The 21,677-nt window shown below is 44.4% G+C and overlaps 2 protein-coding genes across 7 annotated transcripts in view; one reads left to right on the forward strand and one right to left on the reverse strand.

Annotated features, from left to right (window-relative positions):
• GIT2 (G protein-coupled receptor kinase interacting ArfGAP 2) overlaps positions 1 to 11,126 on the reverse strand; it is an 87,318-nt gene extending 76,192 nt beyond the window's left edge. For 3 of the 6 annotated variants that reach the window (XM_006894844.1, XM_006894843.1, XM_006894847.1), the window contains exons 1-2: positions 10,928 to 11,126; positions 4,091 to 4,224 (exon numbers count right to left, since the gene is read on the reverse strand). In XM_006894844.1, the coding sequence (XP_006894906.1) occupies positions 4,091 to 4,224; positions 10,928 to 10,979 (186 nt within the window). In that variant the 5' untranslated portion in view covers positions 10,980 to 11,126. The remainder of the gene's footprint in view (positions 1 to 4,090; positions 4,225 to 10,927) is intronic. The other 3 variants (XM_006894845.1, XM_006894846.1, XM_006894848.1) reach the window with 2 other exon arrangements.
• A 5,172-nt stretch (positions 11,127 to 16,298) lies between these two features.
• ANKRD13A (ankyrin repeat domain 13A) overlaps positions 16,299 to 21,677 on the forward strand; it is a 69,899-nt gene continuing 64,520 nt past the window's right edge. Inside the window, exon 1 of the mRNA XM_006894849.1 lies at positions 16,299 to 16,447. Coding sequence (XP_006894911.1) covers positions 16,352 to 16,447 — 96 coding nt within the window. The 5' untranslated portion in view covers positions 16,299 to 16,351. The remainder of the gene's footprint in view (positions 16,448 to 21,677) is intronic.

Here is a 21,677-nt window from a genome sequence, read left to right on the forward strand (position 1 = left end):
CATGGCTCCCAGCCCCCCACTGCCGAGCCCATGACGCCTCCGCAGTTCCATGAGGCCTCCATGGATCCCCTCACCTGGGATGAGTATGACGGAGCTGCCATACTGCTGCAGAATAAACTTACTCTAAAACAAATTTTCAGAACCAAGATGGTGGCGGCAAGAGATGCAATGTGAGGAGCAGGAGGCCCAGCAAGCCGCATTGAAACAGTCCACGCACCTTATATATACCCAAACAGCCAAGCAGTTGGCTGCCGTTCATCAATATGAACTAAACCTCAACATCAAGAGGACAAAGATTCTCAAAAAACATGGGTGAGTCTCACTTCTGCCCGCTACCCATCCCCGCCCGAGCCCACACTGCTGTGACCCCATGGGGCCACCATGGCTGGAGCCCACAGGTCCCCTAGCCTAGACTGGGCAGCAGGTGCTGTGGCCGGTGTGACAGAGCCCCTGCATGGCCAGTGGCTGTGGATGTGAAGGGGGGTTGGAGGGGTGGCGCTGGCGCCATGGAGCCATGGGAGGTGAAGGACTTGATATGGGAAAGCATGTGGCTGTCAGTGAAGATTTCCTTGGATAGGTCAGAGAAGAAAAGATCATCATCAACACAATGGATTGATAAGGTGTCTGGAGCAATGGGCTCAAACGTGTCTTGGATTATAGGATGGTGTGGGATAGGGCAAGGACTAGACCTGTTGTTTGTAGAATTGTCATGAGCCATAGAGAGAGCTCTGTGGGCCTAGGGGATAGAAAGCTAAGCTACCGAACCAAAGGTTGAGGATTTTTTTTTTTTTTAATTTCAATGAACATCTACAGAGATTTTGGAATTCCAATCATTCATTGTTGCACTTTTCTCCCAAGGTTGAGGATTTTAATCCCTGGTCCTCAGGCCTGATTTTGATTGTTTTTGGTCAAACACTCTTCTGAGTAATATATGGCTGCTCTGCCAATTGGCTGTACAGAGGAAACTCATGGTTGCTGGGAGGCTAGACACTGTGACACTGAAGTGTCAAATGTGACAATGGTTACCCATGGTGGACAGTGTCTGGTGGAGCTCCCTGATTAAAACAAGCTTGGAATCAGGAGTGGCATCTACTTCCGAAATAGCTTGCCTCTAGAAACTCAATGAACTACGAGAAATGATGAAAATCATACAAGTGTTTGGGTCTTTCATTCATAGGGTCACTACGGGCTGTCTACAACTCAACACTTAACAATAACAACATATCCGAGATGGCAGATCTCAATGCACCACATCTTTTGATTTCTTGACTACTGCTGCCAACAACTGTTTAGACCTAGGGAGGGTCTGTTCACCACTCTCAAAGCCCCTTCTCCACTTGTAAAGGGGGAGGGTAGTGATGCCTACTTCGAACTGCAGTCTGACCACTTGGTGGAGGGGAGGGGGACAATGGTGGCAGCACCAGAACTGGGGTGCTGTCCCTGGCCATGGTCCAGACCTGGGGTGGGGGGCTTTGGTAGGGGGTGTTCAGCCCAAGCCCTGGGGGAAACTGTCTAGGGTATACAAAGAATTTTATTTAAGTCACTTTCCTCTACCTCCTCCCCCAGTACACCTGTAAGTAACACTTCCAAAGCCCTTCTCTTTGTAACCCACAAGTTTATTCTTTCTAGGTTTGCTCCCTTTCTATAGGTAACCTTAATACTGAGTTGTTTTGCTCCAGACCTGAACCCTGAATCCAATTCCAGAGACAAAAGGGAAATATAACAGCCAGATAAGGAAGTGAAGGAGGATGGAGCTTCAAGGTTCAGCCAGCCATCCCCAATGGACTCACCTAGGCAAACACTTTGCAGTCCAGAAAACAGTAAACGTCAGGAAAATATCTTCTAACTGAACAAGAAGGCACACAGCTTACACCCAGGACCACAAGTAAGGCACTAAAGTGGGCTTCCCTTCCCCCTTCACATCAACGTCCCTGTTCAGCATGAAGAAGCCAGAGAGTCTGTGCCCCATTCCCAAATGAGAAACCCACAAGTGAGTAAGATTTCTTTGGTAAAAAAAAAATTAAATAAAATTAAAAACTCAAATTAACCACCATTGGACTATGCTTACTATTACCCTGTCTGTTCTGGTCCCCACTGGATCTTTCACATTTCCTTTGCCTAGCTCCCCACACCCACCAACCAGATTGTGCAGCCCTGTGATTTCATCCCTGCCCACCCTCACTCTTGTGCTCCCAACCCTCACCCCCCTTGTATCCCCACACGTTTAAAAAAAAAAAAAAAGAAATTTTGTTACATTCTAGAAAGCCAGTTAATGGAATAAAACCAAGAAATTGATTTATTTTCTTATTTTTTTTCCCCTTGGCTGTTATTATTTTTTTTAATAATTACTGAGTAAAAGTTTATAGTGCATATTGGTTTTTCATTCAGCCATTCAAATATATTGTTTTATAACATTAACTAGAATCCCCTCAAACGTACTCACAATTTCCCACTACTTCCCTGTAATTCTGATTTCCATTCATCCTTGTGTCAAACTTCTTCCTGTCTTCAGAGTTTTATCCCTGGGCAAATGCTGTTCTTCTGAGCTTACTTGGCTGATTATACTAATGAGTGAGCATTTTCTCTGTCACTTGGTCACCTTACAGGCTTATCTATTGTCTGGCTGAAAGCTGAGCAGCAGAGGTGAGGTTTGTTCTAGGCTGAAGAGTGACAAGTGACCAAAGTCTTGGGAGTTCCTCTGGTCTTTATCACACTGGTAAGCCTGGCTCCTTTTAAAAAATGTTTTTTAGTGTGCTTCCACCTATCTCTCTATACTACCCAGAATCCCTGATTCCTTTCAAAGTGGTCACTGGACACCACTTAGTTCTTCTGGTCTCTTGGAGGCTCTTGTTTGACCTTTGGACTAGTTCTTTTTAGTATGTCTTTGCTTTCATTCTCTCCTCTTTGTACTAGTCCAAGGGACATAATAATACTATCGTGGATGGCTGCTTACAAACATTTTTTTTTCCGGTTTCTTTTAAAAATTTTTTTTATTAATGTTAATGAAGTTTACAGAGACTTTGGATTTCCATTCATTCACTGTTACATTTTTCTCCCTGCCCACCCCTCTCCACCCAGTTTGCTCGTCTCTTTGAAAAGTAAAAGAAAAATTCTTTCATTTGTATACAATCTTCCCCCTCCCCGCCCCAGTACATTCTACTATGCAACCTTCATTCTGGACTCTTGTCATGACCATAATAATCATATATTGATTTTGAACAGTTCTCTCCCTCATCTGTTTCAATGCAGTCTACATAATTTATCCTATCTTTCTCAGTCTCACCCCAACCCTGATGTCAGTCCCGAGATGGAAAGGGCAATCTCCAATTTCATTTGGAATGGAAAGAGACCCCAAATAAGCAAAGTATTCCTTAAAAAGAGAAACAAGGAAGGAAACATCTCACCCCCAGATTTCAAATCCTACTACACTGCCGTAGTGGTCAAGACAGCATGGTACTGGTATAATGACAGACACAGAGATCAATGGAATAGAATAGAGAATTCAGAAATCAGCCCATCTGCCTATGGTCAATAGATTTTTGACAAAGAGATGAAATCAGTTAGGTGGGGAAATGACAGCCTTTTTAACAAATGGTGCTGGCAATATTGGAAAACTATCTGTAGAAAACTCAAGCAAGATCCACACCTCACTCCATACATAAAAACCAGCTTACAAGCTTTTAAGACTACAAGTTGCTACTCAACAAGTAGGCTGCAGAACATTATCTTTATAGACTGTGTTGTGCCAATTGGCCGTGATAATCTCTAAGAGTATGGTCTCAACCCTCCAACCCCTAAAATCAGCAACTCCTTTCCCCAGCGTGTCTACATAGCCAAGAAATTGAAAAGACCATCAACGGATCTCTACATGATTGAGCTTTGGGGACAAGAGTTAGGGGGTAAAGAATCTAAGTGATTCATTCAATACAGACAACATTTGCCTATCTGGCATTAAAGGAAAGAGCACTTCTAGTTAATGACAATGCAAACCCTTCTGAAAGATTTAAGAGGCATGTTAGCAGGAAAATTTATTTATGAAAATACTAAGCCTGACATATGTAAATCATAAACTGTGATGCTTAGTCTTTACCTGAAGCAATGTTGGAGGCCAGGGTGTGTGTTTCAGATGCCTGACTTGAGAGATATGGCGCCCCAGGCTCCGATGGACACTGCAGCACTCGTCACATATAAAAGTCCCTCTGTTGACTGATGCCCAGGAAGGATCTGGGAAGAAGAATGACATTCAAAGGTGTAGAGACATCAAGTAGCTGCTATGCAGCCATGTGTCAAAATATGACTGAGATGTGGTTGAAAAAAAAATCACCTCAAACCCAAACAAGCAAGCAAACGAAAAACTCCATGAAATTTTTGCAGTTTAATATGCTGGTCAACATATTAAGCTAGTGAGCTGTCTGTTGCTACCACCTATCTTGGTCGACTGAGTACAACATTACTTCACACAAAACTGTTATCTCCCTGCTGGTCCTGGGTCACAGTGTGGTGCCCTAATGTGAAGTTCCCTTCTCAAATGCCTGTGCTTTCATTTCATGCCAAAGAAATGAATGAAGATACAGACATAGTCATTTTGGATTCTATCTCCAGGACGAACAAGAGAACACAATACTGACAGTGAATGTGCAGCATTGCTACTCTCATCTGTTGTGACAAATCTGCAGGCCTCTATGCTTAGCAGAGAGGAGACGTGTTTAACCACAGTGATCCTCAAACTGGGGGACCCCACATCCTCTCTTACAAGCTGTACTTGTCAATTGCTGTCCAGTCAATTCTGACTCAAGGCACATATATTACAGAGAAGAACTGCTCCACAGCATGAAGCAGACTGCCAGTCTGATCTGCCTTGGCACTGTAGGGTGGATGTGAACTGCCAACTTTATCTTAGCAGTCAAATGCAAAGGAGTATCAATCACAGAAATCTATTGCCAGTCAATCAATTCCAATTCAGAGACCCTCTGTCAGGTTTCTGAGGTTGTAAATATTTATGGAAAGACTGTCTATCTTTATCCCTTGGGCCAACTGTGGATTTGAACCACTGACCATTTGATTAACAGCCCAGTACATTACGCACTAAGCTATCAGGGCTCCTTCAATATCTGATTTCTCACTGCCACTGAGTCAGAACTCACTCATACATGGCCTTTCGTTGGATTTCCAAGGTTGGATTTCCGCATGAGAAGAGACTGCCCATCCTTTTGCTGAGGAGCCGCTGGTGGATTCAAACGCCAGAGATGGTAGAAGTTCAGGTCCCTAAGGACTTTGCCACCAGCACTCCCTCATCCGGTTGCTGTTGTTGTATACCATGGAGTCGGAACGAACCCATAGCTGACCCTCTGCCAGGTTTTCAGGGCAGTTAATCACACAGGAGGAGATTGCCCATCCTTCTCCCATGGAGCAGCTCATGGCCTCAAACTGTGTGCCTTTGGAATTGCTGCACAGCTTCTTGCCCCTAGGCTACCAGAGCTCCCTTATCCATTGGTTGATTTTATATAAACTACTCAATTATTCCAACCCTTTGACTGCTTAGAAATAAAAACTGCAATAGCAGCAGCTTCCACAAGCAATGAAATAATATAAAATCTCTCTGATATGTGTACATACCTTTTTTTCACAACAAAGTCTCACAGAGCTTTACGGGCTATCCTGTGGAAGGAGGAATAATCCACGCTTGGCAAGCAAGATGATGCAATGGGAAGGCAGACCTTCTCCAATTCATCAGATTCACCATGGGGTGTGACAATAGGTGCCTCAGCTGAGTGGTCTAACGGTTTTGCTTTAAAATTCTTCAATGTCCACAAAAATCTCCAAAATGCATGTACATTATCTTTACCATTTCCAGCAGTTTTTTCAAGCCCTTTCAAACCATATAAAGAAAAGTTATGGGATTTCAACCCAAAATAAAAAAGTCAATGCTTTTGTTGGTTAAGAGGGTTGTTGGCTCTGGAGACAAACAGTCTAAGGTTTGAACTCCAATTCTACTGCTTTTCACACAAAGCTCTCAGCTCAGTCATTTCTTCCAGCCCCCTCACCAAGGTCCAATGTGAATAATACTTCTAAGGAGAGGGAGGATATCAAGAGTAAACAAAATTAAAATCCATTGCCAGTAAGTCAATTTCAACTTCATGGGAAGTGACTGCCCATCTCTCTCCTGCAAAGCAGTAGTGGATTCAAACTGCTGACCTTTCAATTAGCAGTGGGCCACATTGCATACTGGAGCTTCCAAGAGTAAATGAAGCACTGTGTATGTGCTCAGTAACGCCAGCTGCTACATCTTGTATAGTGAGCTCTGGTAACCTGATGGGAGAGGAGTTGTACTGCCAACCCAAAGGCAGGCAGTATGAACCCACCAGGTGCTCCAAGGAGAAAGATGGGCTGTCTCCTCCCATGCAATTTAGTTTCTGAAAACTCGCTGGAGGGCCAGCTATGAATTAGATCCAATTTGATAGCACATAACAACAAACATCTTTTTAATTTTTAAAAATGTGTGTGTGTGTGCGCGCGCGCGTGTGTGTGTACCGTCAAATCAGATCTGACTGGTAAAAGAGGAGACTGTCCCTCCTTTGGGGATTACCATGTAGCTTCTTGCCACTAGGCCACCAGAGTTCACCACCAACATCTTTTATAGATCCTTTTCTAACCACCATTCAGGAATTTCAAGAGCCCACTGAAATACATAATCCAGGAAAAAATATTATATTGGAAAAACTTACAACAGCAAATAAATATTTAATGTGAATTCTCTATCACCACAGTGAAAATCTCAGTGGATTTTTCAGGTATTCAAATTTGGAGTTGGGAGGTAGTTAAAATGAACCACATCCTTGAAAAGAAACAAACAAAAGGTTTAGGAAGAAATAATCATGGCTAAGTATTTGCCATGAAACAAAAGAATCCAGGAAATTATGATTCTCTCAGTTCTATGATATTCTAAAGAAGCAAGTTGATAAACATCAAAATAAATATCCCAAAAGGACACACACAAAGTGCACTGGCAGTATGTTAAGTGTGAGGCTGTTAAAGGAAAGGTAGGCATCCGAACTCATAGACGCTCAGAGCAACCTCATGTCATTAATGTTTTCAGTTCAGAAACCTGATGGAGAGTTAATAACCATGACTTCATTCTAGTGGGTCTTTTTAGTTAGAGTTTTTTTCCTTAAAATTGGTTTTAATTCATACCCATTTCATATTATAACAGTAATTACAACTGTATAACACCACTATTTACAATGTCCCATCAAAACCTCACTGTTTATTTTTTAAAAGGAAAATACCCAAAACAACTATTATTACCCCAATAAGAATAGCAAAATTTAACAGCAAGCAACAAATGCTGGTGAAGTTGTGAAGAAACTGGAACCCTTATTCACCACTGGTGGAAGTATAAAATGGTGCAACCACTGTGGAAGGCAGTGTGGCACTTTCTCAAAAAGTTGCAAAAGGAGGTACCAACAGACCCAGCAATTCCACTACTGGGAATGTACCCCAAAGAGACCATAACTGCCACCCAAGCAGATATATGCACACCCATGTTTATCGCAGCTTTGTTCACAATAGCAAGGAGTTAGAAACAACCTAAGTGCCCATCAACAAACGAATGGATAGAGAAGCTGTGGTATATTCACACAATGGAATACTACACTGCATTGAAAAACAAGGAACTTATGCAGTATTATTCAAAATGGGTGACCCTGGAGGACATTATGCTGAGTGAAATATCTCAGCCACAAAAGGACAAATATTGCATAGTGCCACTGTTGCAAAACAGGACAGGCATCGGGGTTGGGGGGAGACTGAGAAAGATGGGATAAATAATGTGTACTGCTTTGAAACAGATGAGGGAGGAAACTGTTTAAAGGGATATGTGATTAGGTATTATTGTGAGTCCAGAATGAAGGCTGCATAGTGGAGTGGACCTGGGGGAGGGATTGTGAAACAATCATCATAACAATGAAAGAATTTTTCTTTTGCTTTTCAAAGAGAAGAGTGAATTGGGGGGAGGGAGGTGTGGGCAGGGAGAAAAGTGCAACAATGTATGAATGGCAATCCTCAGTCTCTGTAAACTTTCATTAAAATTAATAATTTTTTTTTTTTAAAAAAGGAAAATACCCCACGCTTCAAGGTTGTTACTCTAAGGAGTTCTGGTGGCTTAGTGGTAAGGAGTTGCACTGTGAAGCTAAAGGCAGGCAGTTCAAATCCATCAGCTGTTCTGCAGGAAAAAGCTGGGCAATTTCCTCCCATGCAATTTACTGCCTCTGAAAACCCACTGGAGGGTCAGCTATACTGTGTTCCAACTCGATGGCACACAACAACAACATCAGATTGTTACTATGGAGCTCTGGGAGCCTAGTGGTATGGAATCATATCCACCAGCTGCTCTGCAGGAAATAGATGGATAATCTCCTCCTGTGTGATTTATAGCCTCTGAACTGTACCTGATGGAGGATCAGCTATGAGTCAGTTCTGACTTGATGGCACATAACTACAGCAATAACAGGTTGTTACTACTACTAATAAAAGGGGAGAAAGGCAACTTCTTTTGAAGTAGATCTTTAATTGTCACACATTATCCTGAGAACTCAGTACTTTTAGAAGAAATGGAAGCAGGCTAAGGCAGCAAGGATTTAACACACATTAAGCAAGTTTTTCCATGAACCATTTTAACATTCTCGATCAGAATACCAAGGACAGGCGGGCTCTGGTGGCCTAGTGGAAAGAAGCTACACGGCAATCTCAGAGGTAAACGGTTCAAATCCACCAGATGCTCTGCTGGAGAAGGAGGAACAATCTCGTCCTGTATCAGTCAGATCTGATTTGACGGTACACACAAAAAATAATGAAATAAATTTTTTTTAAATAAAAAGAATACCAAGGACAGGGTATCAGAGTGTCAGTAAAATCAGTTAAAAAGGGTACCAAAGCACAGTTAAAATATAGTATACATAGACAAGGTTAAGTGAAATTCTTGCAGTTTACTTGATATTCTGTGTCAAGGCTTCCTAACCCGGCTTCCAGAGACACCACAAATGAAGTTCTGAGGGCCTGGGGCCCCAGTGAGAAAAAGTGTATAAAATTCCATGTGAGAGTCTGGCCAAGTATATTTTCTGGGGAGGGGCTTTAGTGTTTATCAGATTTAAAATAGTAACCCTTGCACTCTGGCAGAAAACACAGAACAAATTTCTAGTGGCTCAAGGTCACAAACCATTTCAAGGTAGTCTAACTAGACTAAAAACAGGAAGGAAGTGACTCAAGTCATTGTAGATGAGGCATATGAGACAACTAAATATCATACAATGCAAAGCTTTCTGAAATGCACACCACACTGCAGAAACAGAAATGCAAGGTAGCGTCCAGTATGCCAAAAGAGAAGTGGCTTTTCTTTTGCCTATCTATCTTCCACCTAGAAGTAAAGAATATTCATCACAAGAGGAAGTTTGAAGCTAGATACATGTGAATCAAACAAGATGGGTCAAGTTCAAATGGAAAGAGGCAAGAAAACAAGGAAGTAGAAGCAAGTAACACTTTGAGGAAACAATGATGCATTTCAGAAAATCCACCCTAAATGGTTTATAAAATACCTCTTTTCAAACTCTTTCACCCCTCTCCCTATCTTCACAGGAAACCGCCTCACTGCTTGCCTTAAATTACCAACGAAAGCCACATCAGGTTTGAGTTAGGATGTTGTCCATTAGATTCTCAGTTATCGCAGTATTATTTAAAGTCAACTTCAGTTATTGCAGTATTATTTAAAGTCAACTTCAACTTCCAAATGACAAGAGGAAGTTCAGCGCATTTCTAACACCAGCCTTCAAGGAGTTCACTAGGATTTCACACAAGGAAGCCATCTTCTGAATTAATTTGAACTCAAAGCCGGTAAGCCCAAGCACTGAAAATAGAATGCCTTCCTCTCTCACCACAGAAACCTGTCAACTTCGTTCCAGATGCTAAGACAGATCCGCACTCTAAATCCGGGGGAGGGGGGAAGAAAAAAATATCCACCTGGGTAGAAACAGTCTATGCCTATACTGCCAAATGCTCAACTGTGTATAATGGTCTGGCTGGTTTGCTTTAGAGAAGTTGTAATTAATGCAAAAAGTTAGAAATGCATATTTATCTTTAAAGGGCTGCAAGAGTATGAAACACAATGCAAAAAAGAAGGCGGGGGATGGGAGACTTAGATATTTTTAAGAATATGTGAATCTTGCTCATTACTTGGTGAAATACTATGTATCATCAGGCAAAATGAGGACTTCAAGGCTCGACTGTAAGAAGTCACAAGCCCAAGGTCACCCGGATTTCCTCGGAATCAGGGCTATTCAGATCTTAAAACTTGAGATCCGATCTGCTTCCTATGTATGGCTTGTTTCTGCAAAACTCTGATGTCCGGGAGATTCTCCCTCGTGGAGCGGGAGGTGAGAAATCGAGAAGGGAGTCTAGGCAAGGGAAGGCGAAGATCCCCATAACTCCAGGGTCTGGAAGATGGCCCGTGTGTGTATGTGCGCGTATGTGTATATGTACGTGTGTGTGAGCGCGCCTGACACCTGCAGCCTCTGGGGGCTGCACCTGGGGGAGGATGCTCACATTTTACTTCTGTAATTGGTCTTCCTGTAGATTTCCCAAGCCCTTTCCTGTTGGGGGAGCAGGCAAGGTCCCCGCCGCCTCCCCGCCAGCCTGGGACCGAGGAACTGAGGGGGGAGAAGAGGCAGGAGGGTGGCGACCCCTTCCACGCGCGTCTATGACAGGCCCCGGATGGGCTCCGCCCCAGGGCTGCCTCGAGCTGCCTCTCGCCACGACCCCAGCAGAGGAGATCAGGGTTCGAGCGCTGGGGTTCGCCCGACACGAGGGGTTGGCCCCGAAACAAGGATCCCAGCCAGGAGAGAGCCGAAGGGGAGAGGGCCCGGCCAGTGCGACTCACCCGACCCGCTGCAATCTGCGCACACCTCGCTGCTCCGGAGCCGCTTCGACATGGCTCCCGTCTCCCACCGCGGGGAACTCGGGGCCCCAGGACAGCGAAGACGGCGGCGGCGGCGCTTCCGTTCTAACGGGCGCCTACGGCGGCGCTTGCGGCGTATCTGCCCTCTGCGACTCGGCGGTTCAGCACGCAAGCGCGGGGATGGGCCCTCGGCCGAGGGCCGGTCACATGACCGGAAAGAGCACACCATCTGGTCGCCATCTTGAGTGAGGGCAAATTACCAGCGTGCTGCTCTTTTGCCCTGTTAAGTCCTGCATTTGGGTTGGAATTGGGCAGCTAACAACAAAAAGGCCCACCAGTCGCTCTGTGAGAGAAAGGTTTAGGCAGTCTCCTCACATAAAGGTTTGCAGCCTTAGAAACCTGCTGGAGGGGGTACCATGAGTCAGTATCGACTTGGAGGTGGTGGGTTTGACTTTGATTAAGTGGGAAATTTGATACCATAGTGGTTAAGCATGGGCTTGCAGCTTTTAACAGAAAGTTCAGAGATTTGAACCCACTGGGAGAAAAAAAAAATCTTCCAGTAAACATTGTTCTTATGTTATTATGTGCCGTCGAGTCGCAATTAACATTACAGCCTATCAATTAGTCACTTGATCGCCATGACTCTCCAGCAGGTTTTTCGAGGAGTAGGGGGGGTTGTCCATCTTTCTTCTGCAGAGCAGCTGGTAGATTAGAAACTCTTGTCTTTGGGTTGTCCTGTAGTTAACTCTTCCACCTCCATCCCTCAACTTACATATCTACTGTAAGAATGAAGGCCTTTCTTAACTAAGTTGCCGACATTCCAGAAAATGTCGGCATCATTTTGAGGGAATAGTTATTATGAAAAGTCTGAGAGGAACCTTGCAGAGGGATTTCAATCACATCAATGTAGAAGTCATACTCCTTGGAAAGAAAAAAAAAAAAGAGGGTTCACTTTAGCAAATGATGGGGAAATAGGTCTAGCTACAGTTTGCACTATCTGTAGGCATGTACAGAACATGAACAAAGGTGTTACCCTGGGCTTCCATTACAAGATGAAATTTCTGTGTGTTCATTTTCCTATCAATGTCATTACTCAGTAAGGCTGGATCTTTTGTTGAAATTGGGAGGATTTTGATCAGTATCCCAAGCCCAGAAAGATCAGTTAATTTTTTTTTAATATATTGTATTGGTTTGCATACAATAATTTGTGTTTCCACTCATGTACATTGTTTTGGGTTTGGGTCCTCCCCCCCCACCGCTCCCCACCCTTTCCCTTCACCCACCGGACTCTGAGATCCCGTGATTTCCCCCTCAGATCCTCACTTGCTCCCACCCCTTCCATCTTTGGCTATCCATACACGTATTACTGGTTATTTTTCTGTTTTTACAGTCATGGTCTTACACAGTGTTTATTCGTATATGCTTGAGTTAGTTGACCTAGCGTAATGAATGTTCTCTAGCCTCTCCCATGTTATATAATCTTTTTAAAAATTGTTACTCCTGAATACTGCACAGTATTCCATCGTGTGACTGTACTACAGTTTCTCAATCCAGTCGTTTTTTATGGATATTTGGGCTATTCCCATGTTCTCGCTCTTGTGAATAATGCTTCTATAAACTTCAGTGTACAACAGTTAATTCTCGAAGTAAATGACACTGAACTTGATAAAACTTGTATAAGTGGGAATTGGTTTCATATGCTTAGCTTGACCCTCTGGGTTGGTGTAAGGGTACATCAAGTGAATGGCTGTGGGTGAAGTTTTTTTCTCTAGAAGAGATCTTTGATAGCAATACCAGTTAATTCCAGGAGAACTGCAAAATCTAGAGACCAGTGAGACCGCTGCAACGAAGACTTTCCTCAGGCAGTCAAGGCCAAGTCACTTAGTCTAACTTTGGCCACTTTAGTAATTCAGCAAATATAACAAGAAGGATTGAATAGTGGCTGTGGCTGTGGGCTCAAGTATGTTGGAGTTGTTGAGGATGGCACAGAATAAGAAAGGGGTCAAATCTGTAGACTATAGCTATGAGTCATACTTGACTTAATGGCAACTAACAACAGCATGTGTCTGTTCTAGAACTGGAGAAATAGCATTGAGGTAAGCAGACAAAATAACCTATCATATGAAAAACATTCCATTGAGGTTATTATTAGATACCATCTCAGTTTTGACTAACAGTGACATTATTCACAACAGAAGGGGGCTCTGGTGGCTTAGTGGTAAGGAACTGCACTACCAATGCAAAGGTACGTGGTTTGAATCCACTTGCTACTCCGTAGGAGAAAGATGGGCAATCTCCACCTTTGCTATTTATTGCCTCTGAAAACCTGGAGAGTCAGCTATGAGTTGGTTCAACTCAAAGTTTCACTACAACAACACACACAGAAGGAAATGCTGCACATTCTCACAATCATTGCAATGTTTGAGCTCGTCTCATTAAACAGCTTCCTTCCCCCCCACTCTATCTTCTCCCGAGCATTGGAATCTCCCTCCAGGGACTGAGGAACATCCAGAGATGAATCTCAATGCCTATTGCAGACATTGGTAGGGCGCTCTGTTAGCGTAGTCCATGGGGAGCTGCACTGCTAACCCAAGCAGCCATGCTTTTCTGGAAGTTCAAGTCTACCTGCATCTCTGGGGAGATAGATGGGCAAACTCCCGTGTGATGGGGAGCCACAGAAACCCTACAGAAGGTCTGCTCTGATTTGGTTCTCATTCCCACGGCAATGAAGGAGATTTTGAGAACACAAGCACTGGCCTGGGGCCCTTGTTTAAATATCTGACATCTCTTAACTTTATGATAATATCATATATGATATACATATGTTATATGTATTTGAGATGGCTAGGTTGGCACAGGATAGAATGGCATTTAGAGCACTTGTACATAGGGTCACTATGAGTTGCAAGCGACTCGATGGCACATAACAACAACAACAACAATAACATACTTTATGCAGATGACACAACCTTGCTGGCTGAGAGTGAGGAGGACCGAAAGTGCTTGATGCTTGACTGTAGCCTTAAATACGGAATGAAGCTCAACATCAAGAAGACAGGGTCAATTGGCAGCACCATGATAGACGGAAAAGAGATTTAGGTTGTTAATAATTACAGCTTGCTTGGCTCCACAATCAACACTCTTGGAAATAGCAGTCAGGAAATCAGAACACAGATTGCACTAGGAAAATCTATTATCAGGGACCTCGACATACTACTGAAATATAATGATGTCAGTCTAGAGACTTAGGTGTTCCTGATCCAGTATGTGGTCTTTGCAATTACTTATTCTGCATCAGAGAACTGGATAATGACTAAGGATGACAGAAGAATTTATGCTTTTGAGTTGTGGTGCTGGAGAAGAGTCTTGAACATACCATGGACCGCCAAGAAAACAAACAGGGTCTGTCTTGGAGAGGGTGAAACCAAGTTTCTTCTTGGAGGCTGGGATTTTGAAGTTCTGTCTTACATACTTTGTGAATGTGGCCAGAAGGCACTGAGCCAGGAGAAAGAAAGACTTCATGTTCAGAAAGGTGGAAGGATAAAGCAGGAGAGGAAGCCCCCCCCCCCATGAGATGGATTGATACAGTAACTGGGGTAATGGGAGTAGGTGTGTCAGAGTCAGTGAGACTGCCTCAGGACAGGGCAGGCTTCCTAGCTGTTGTACATAGGGTCACTATGAGTCACAGGCAACTTGATGGCACATAAGAACAACAATAGGAAGATGTGACAATCTGCTTCCTTTAGGCTCCACAGCCCTGGAAACCCTATGGGGCAGTTCTACTCTATACTATAGGGTCATTATGAGTCAGCTTGATGGCAATGGTGGTATTACATGCTGCGAACTGTTTTGGCTGTAGGTGCTCCAGTTGACAAAATAGATGTGATGCTTACGGATTGATGAGGTAGGAGAGATGTTCAAGAACCATGGGGCAGTGATTAAGTTACACAGGTTTATAAAAGAACCAGAGGTCCTTGAAGAGACCTCTAAGACCGCTGCAAATCTCTACTCCACATGTGTGGCAAATGGATTAGGCTAGGATTCTTTAACAGCTGTTGCTGCAGGCTGGCTAGGTACAGACAGAGATGGCTGAGTGGATACTGTCAGGAGGCATTAAATAACTTTGCCCAGCTCTGTAGTCAAGTGGGAGACAGCTGAGCAAAAGCAGTAGTAAGCGAGGGGATCCGGTTCCACATGGTGACCACACCTGGATATTATATGTGATCAGTTCTTTGAGGCATAATCCAAAATCCAAAAACTTATTTAAAAAACAAATTATATTTATATATGTGGATAAATAATTATAGGCAGCTTTGAATCATATCTTAGACAATTCAGTAGTTCGCAGCTAGGATTTCGTTTTCTCCCCCTGGAACATTTGACAGTATCTTAAGACATTTTGGGAGGGTGCTACTGACATAGAATGTGGAGGGGGAGGATAACATCCTACGAAGCACAGGACAGCCCTCAACAACGACAACAACAATGTGCAGATCAACTTGTGGCGTAATAAAGTAAAAAAAAAAAAATATCTCCTTATTAAGCACATATTTAAGGGGCAGAGCAGATATGCCTCTTAGGCCTTCCAAGGCTATAAAATGCCGACTGTGGCATTTTTTCCCCCGGCAGTGTGCCTCCTGAGTTCCACCCAGTCCGACTTTTAGTAGAGTTTTAACCGTTGTGCCAAGGTTTCTACTTCCTCTTTTAAAATCGGGGTTGCCCACTTCCAAAATGGCTTAGGACCAATCACGGAAGTGTCTGCCCGGGTGCAAAAAGGCTGCCAAGAAGTCAGTAGCTCCAATGGTTTATCCCAGAATCCACACCTTCGGCGACGGCATAGCCAATGGGAGAGGCCCAGTTTTGGACTGAACCATTTGGCATCAAGGAATCGGGGGGTGAGAAAAAGAGGCCGCTGGAGGCTTTGCCAGGTTTTCCGTATTCAAACAACCGTAGGAAAGCGGAGAGAACTGCAACTTAGTTGTAGTGTGATAATAGTGCTGCTGATGTAAAGTTGGAGGTGGGTGCGGTCGGAAGAACCCCGTCCGGGCCATCGGGCCTCGGTCCCTCCCCTCCGCCGCCGAGGGCGGTGGTTCGCTCTCCGCACTTCCTTGTTTGGGACATTTCGGCCCGCAGAAGTCGGTTCCGGAGCTGTCAGCTTGGGGCGAGGAGCTCGGCGGGGCGCGGGGTGGGCGCGGCCGACCTGGTTCCCCACCCAGCCCGTGACCCTTGACCCTCGCACACCCTTACTCAGCCCACTGGGCTACTCGACGCGCACCTCCTCTCCTGCTTGCGTGCCTTCCCTCCACCCCCCCATTGCCGGTCGGCAGGCGTGCTCCAAACACCCTTCCCGGGACTGAGGGTTCTGGTGAGCAGAGGCGGCGAGGACCCGACTGCGGCCTTCTCACCATGTCCTCGGGCCGCGATGCCAGCGGCCACTACCCCCTCCATCTCCTGGTTTGGAACAACGACTACCGGCAGCTGGACAAGGCGCTGCAGGACCAGGTGAGGGGCGGGGCGGGGTCTGATCCCTCCTCTTCGTTAGGGAGGACTCGGAGCCCGTTTCCAAGCACCTGTCCTTGGGGGCCCTCGGACCCCTTCAATGCTGTAGCACTGGGGCAGCAATAATAATTAATAGTTAATAATACCGACAGAAGGAGTGTTCAGTACTTCTGTGTGCCAGATGCTGTGCTGCAGGCTTGGTATTCATCCTCTCCTAACCTTTCCTCCAGCCCTAGGTGATCCAGGTTATTATTCCATTTGACAGTGAAGATGCTGAGGTCCCCAGAGGTTCTGGGCCTAGTGAAGTTTGTCCAGCTAATAAATTTGCCAAGTTACGATTTTCACTCAGGGGGACTGTTTCTAACTTTCACATTAGATTCTAGAGACCTCAGTGGAAGAAACAGCACAGCGCACTCACACACACACACATCTCACCTCACTTCACTTCATCCATCTCTGTTGTGTGGAAGGGTTTGTAGGCCAACTTCCCATTGGCTCTGTGTATGACCTTGAGCATTTGCCATGTCTGGCACATTTCAGTGTATCTGCAGAATGCGGGTGCTGATGCTGGCGCAGGTAAACCCAGTCCAGTACTTAGCTACATTGATAGGTTTGGGCTGAAGTCTAGAAACCAGCATTTTAAGTGCCCTGAGGGCACTGATGCAGCCAGAGTTTGATAGTCTCTGCTTCATAGGAGCTTTGATGTTGTCCTTCGTTGCTGTGAAGTACTTCAATCCTTTATTTTATTTATTTATTTATTTATTTATTTATTTATTTATTGGTGAGAAAAACCTGTATTTAGAATTAGCCAGCAGAACTCAGTTTAAATGATCCCAATTTTGTTGGCAACATCCAAAGCATTATAGTCAGGAGCAAGTCAAACATAGGCCTTCATTTCTTCATCAGGCCAATCAAAGTGTTGTCCTTAGCCACATTAGTGTCATAGAACTTCTTTACAGCTGGTTTGATTTGGTGCTTGTTGACATCCACAATGAACACAAGTGTGTTATCTTCTATCTTCTTCATGGCTGACTCAATGGTCAGGGGAAACTTGATGATGGCATATGGGTTAAGCTTGTTTCTCCTGGGGGTGCTCTTCCAGGGTATTTGGGCCGCCTTCGGAGTCTCAGAGTCTTAGGCCGCTGGAAAGTGGGTAAAGTGAGGATCTTCTTTTTTTTTCTGGCTATAGATGCCCACAGGACTGCCTTCTTGACCTTTAATGCCTTTGCTTTGGTTTCAGTTTTGGGAGGGGCAGGGGCTTCCTTGTTCACTTTCCTTGCCATCCTTCACCTTTAAAAAAAAAAAAATCCCATCTCTTCTCAATAGTTCTCACCTGGAGGAAATGTGAATCCTCTCCCCGATATCTCCCCACCCCCAGCATTTGGGGCTATCTGGAGACATTGTTTTTAGGATTGGGGAGGTGGGATGCTACCAAACATTTGCCATGCTGACCGCCCCCATATTCCTTTTCCCTCATTGCTGAGTTGGAATCAACTCATCGCTGACCCTCCATCCTTCCAGCCGGTTTTCAGAGTCTGTGAGCCACACAGGAGGGGCTTATTCATCTTTCCCCATGGAGCAGCTGGTAACTTTGAACCATCTGCCTTTGGGTTGGCAGCATCACTCTATACTCAATAGACAGCCAGGGCTCCCCGTAACAGAATTATCCGGTCCAGAATGTCAACAGGATCTTACTCGAGAAATCCTGCTTTAAAGGTATCCCAGCAATTCTGGAAAGTATTGCTGTTCCCAGAAGGAAAGATGGCTAGTCTCCTCCCATACCTATTATGGTCTCTGAAAACCCACTAGTGGATCAGCTGTCAGTGGTTCTGACTCAATGTGTAACATTGGTACTGTCAGCGAGCTCTGGCGGTCTACCCACAGGGACCTGCATTGCTAACATAAAGGCCTGTGTTCCTCTGGTGGCTGGAATCTGCCAGAGGCTTGGAAACAGAAAGGTGGGCAAATCTCCTGTGCAATTTATAGCATCAGGACCCCCTGAAAGGTCAGCTGTGAGTTGACTTTGACTCATGAGCGGTGAGTTTAAGTGGGTTTTGTTTTGTATTTGTTTGGTACTGTGAGACTATGAGCTAATGGACTTCACAGGATTGTTGTGTGATGTCGAATCGGAACCAAACCATAACCGACTCTCTAAGCAGGTAAATCACAGGGAAGAAGATTGTCCATCATCCGCCCACAGAATAGCTGGTGGATTCGAACCCTGTGTTTTTGGTATTGCAATACAGCTTCTCACCACTAAGCTCTCAAATTACATCCAAAATCTGGTGTAATTGTTCTTCTTGGACACACTCATTTTATCCAGTGAGCTAAAATGTCATTGAACAGCTCAACATTGGCCCTGTAATTGTTAGGAAATTTTAGAGCAGTAAACAGAGTGTGGAAGCTATAGAACAATATCATTGATTTCACATGCAAGCAAGATTCTACTGAAGAGTTTCCAAAAACGACTGGAACATGAGCAAAGAACTGCCAGAAGTCCAAGCTGGGTTTAGAAGGGGTTGTGGTACTAGTGATATTGTAGCTAATGTTAGATGGATCTTAGCTGAAAGCAGGGAATACCAGAGGAATGTCTATCTGTGTTTCATTGACTATGCAAAGGTGTTTGACTGTGTGGATAACAAACTGTGGCTGACTCTGAGAAGAATGGGAATCCCAGAACACTTGATTGTGCTAATGCGAAACCTATACTTGGACCAAGTACCCAAGAGTCTGGGCTCTATGAGGAGGAATGCGGCATCAGGATTGGTGGAAGATCTATCAACAATCTGTGTTATGCAGATGACACAACCCTGCTTGCTGAAACTGAGAAGGAACTGAAGTGCTTGCTGCAGAGGGTCGAAAACTGCAGCCTTCAATATGGATTGAGGCTCAATGTCAAGAAGACAAAGATTCTCACCACTGGGCCAATTGGCAGCATCAGGATGGATGGTGAAGAGATAGAGATTGTTCACAGCTTTAGTTTGCTTGGCTCCACAGTCAACATTCTTGGCACCAGCAGCCAGGAAATTAAAAGACGTATTGCAATGGAAAAGTCTGCTGTTAGGGACCTCTCTAAAGTACTCAAGAGAGCAACTGTGTGTCTCTGGAGACTAAGGTGCGTCTGATACAGGCCATGGTCTTCGCAATCACTTGTTATGCATCAGAGAGTTGGACAGTGACTAAGGAGGATAGAAGGAGAATTGATGCCTTTGAGCTGTGGTGCTTGAGAAGAGTATTGAGGGTACCATGGACTGTTAGGAAAACAAACGATTCATCCTGGAGTGGGTTAAACTGTGCGCCTCCTTGGAGGCAAGGATTCTGAGGCTTCGTCTAACATACTTTGGACATGTTGTAAGGAGGGACAGGCCCTTAGAGAGGGACATCTTTCTTGGTACGGTTGAGGGACAGCACAGGAGATGAAGGCCCTCTTTGAGGTGGATTGATTCCGTGACGGGGGTAATTGGGATGGGTGTATTGGAGACAGTGTGATTGGCACAGGACAGAGCAGAGTTTAGGGCTATTGTACATGGGGTTGCTATGAGTCACAAGCAATTCGATGGCACATAACAACAAACCAGTATAAAAAAATTATTAAAAAAAGAAGAAATTTTAGAATAAAAAGATGATTTATTTTCTTTTGGTTGGCAAAAATTGAGCCAGGAACTAATTTGGGAGGTATGAAGGGTAATTGGTTTAACATAGTCCACAAGGTCTGTGACCTACTTTGGTGACTAGCGACTGTAGTCATAAAAGCGGTGAGACAAGGGAGCTCTGGCGGCCTAGTGGCAAGAAACTGCACTACAGTCCCGAAGGTGCACCTTTCGAATCCACCAGATGCTCCTCTGAAGGTGAAATCTCCTGTGCCAGTTGGACCTGATTCAACATAGGTAACAAGGGAATGGGCTTTGCAATCACTTGTTATGCTTCAGAGAGTTGGACCATGACCAAAGAGGATAGAAGGAGAATTGATGCCTTTGAGCTGTGGTGCTGGAGAAGAGTATTGAGAATACCATGGACTGCTAGGAAAACAGATTTGTCCTGGAAAGGGTTAAACCGGGTGGCTCCTTGGAGGCAAGGATTCTGAGGCTCTGTCTAACATACTTTGGACATGTTGTGAGGAGAGACCGGTCCTTGGAGAGGGACATCATGCTTGGGAGGGTGGAGGGACGGCACAGGAGGGGAAGGCCCTCTATGAGGTGGATTGATTCAGTGACTGGGATAATCGGGATGGGTGTTTCAGAGGCAGTGCAATTGGCACAGGACAGAGCAGAGTTTTTAGGGCTGTTGTACATAGGGTCGCTATGAGTCGCAAGTGACTCGATGGCACATAACAACAACAAGGGAAAAGGAAATAAAAATTTAAAAAAGCAGTGAGAGACAATTATTGGTCTAACTCCTGCTGAAACAAAGAGTAGAGATGGAAAAAAAGGAAAAGATGAATGGAAAGAATTAGTCCAAAGGAGTTGGATCCCAATCTCCGTGACCCAGAGACCAGAAGAACCTGGTGACTGGCTATCACTATCAGCTGCTCTGAAAGGGACTGCAGTAGGTCTGAGTTACAGCAGGAAAAAAGTGTGGAGCAAAATTCAAAAGAATGGTAGAAGGTGGAAGAGACTGGAAGAGCCTCTGGATTATGGCATTCAGTTGATCTTTAAGCCATGCTGGCTTGAGGGGTGAATAATAATATCACTTTCTAGAACATCCCAACCATGTGAAATCAAAGGGCGGCAGCATTTGCCTGGAGATAAAGCTCAGAAGGCAGGAAGCAGCCCGGGAGGGATGAATGGGCATGGTTTAAATATGATGAGAAATGGAAATAGAAGTGTGTAGTTACATTGTGGAAACTGCAATCAATGTCAGGAGCTGAAATGTGAATGAGTTGTTGAACTTGGAAAAGCAATTTGCTCAGGACACTTTCATCACAAATCATAAGGAAAAGTTTTGAAAAATTCAATCAAATAGAGCCACGTTAATGGTCACCTGGTTTGGTAAACAGTTATTGCTAAGCATTTGCTTGTATCCTGACATATTTCTTTAAGTTTGTCAAGCACCCACTAAAAAAGTCCAAAGTCACTTTCTCCTTTTCCTTTTTTTTTTTTTCTTTTCTCCTTTTCCTTTAAATTAACTGTCTGGACAGAAGAAAGTTTTTAAAAGTCACTGGCCTAACTTGGGGGAGGAGGGGTGGGCAGGGAGAAAAGTGCAACAATGAATGAATAGAAATCCAAAATCTTTG

This window comes from Elephantulus edwardii, unplaced genomic scaffold, assembly GCF_000299155.1.
Source record: "Elephantulus edwardii isolate Elephantulus edwardi_28Jun2011 unplaced genomic scaffold, EleEdw1.0 scaffold00151, whole genome shotgun sequence".
Taxonomy (NCBI): Eukaryota; Metazoa; Chordata; class Mammalia; order Macroscelidea; family Macroscelididae; genus Elephantulus; species Elephantulus edwardii.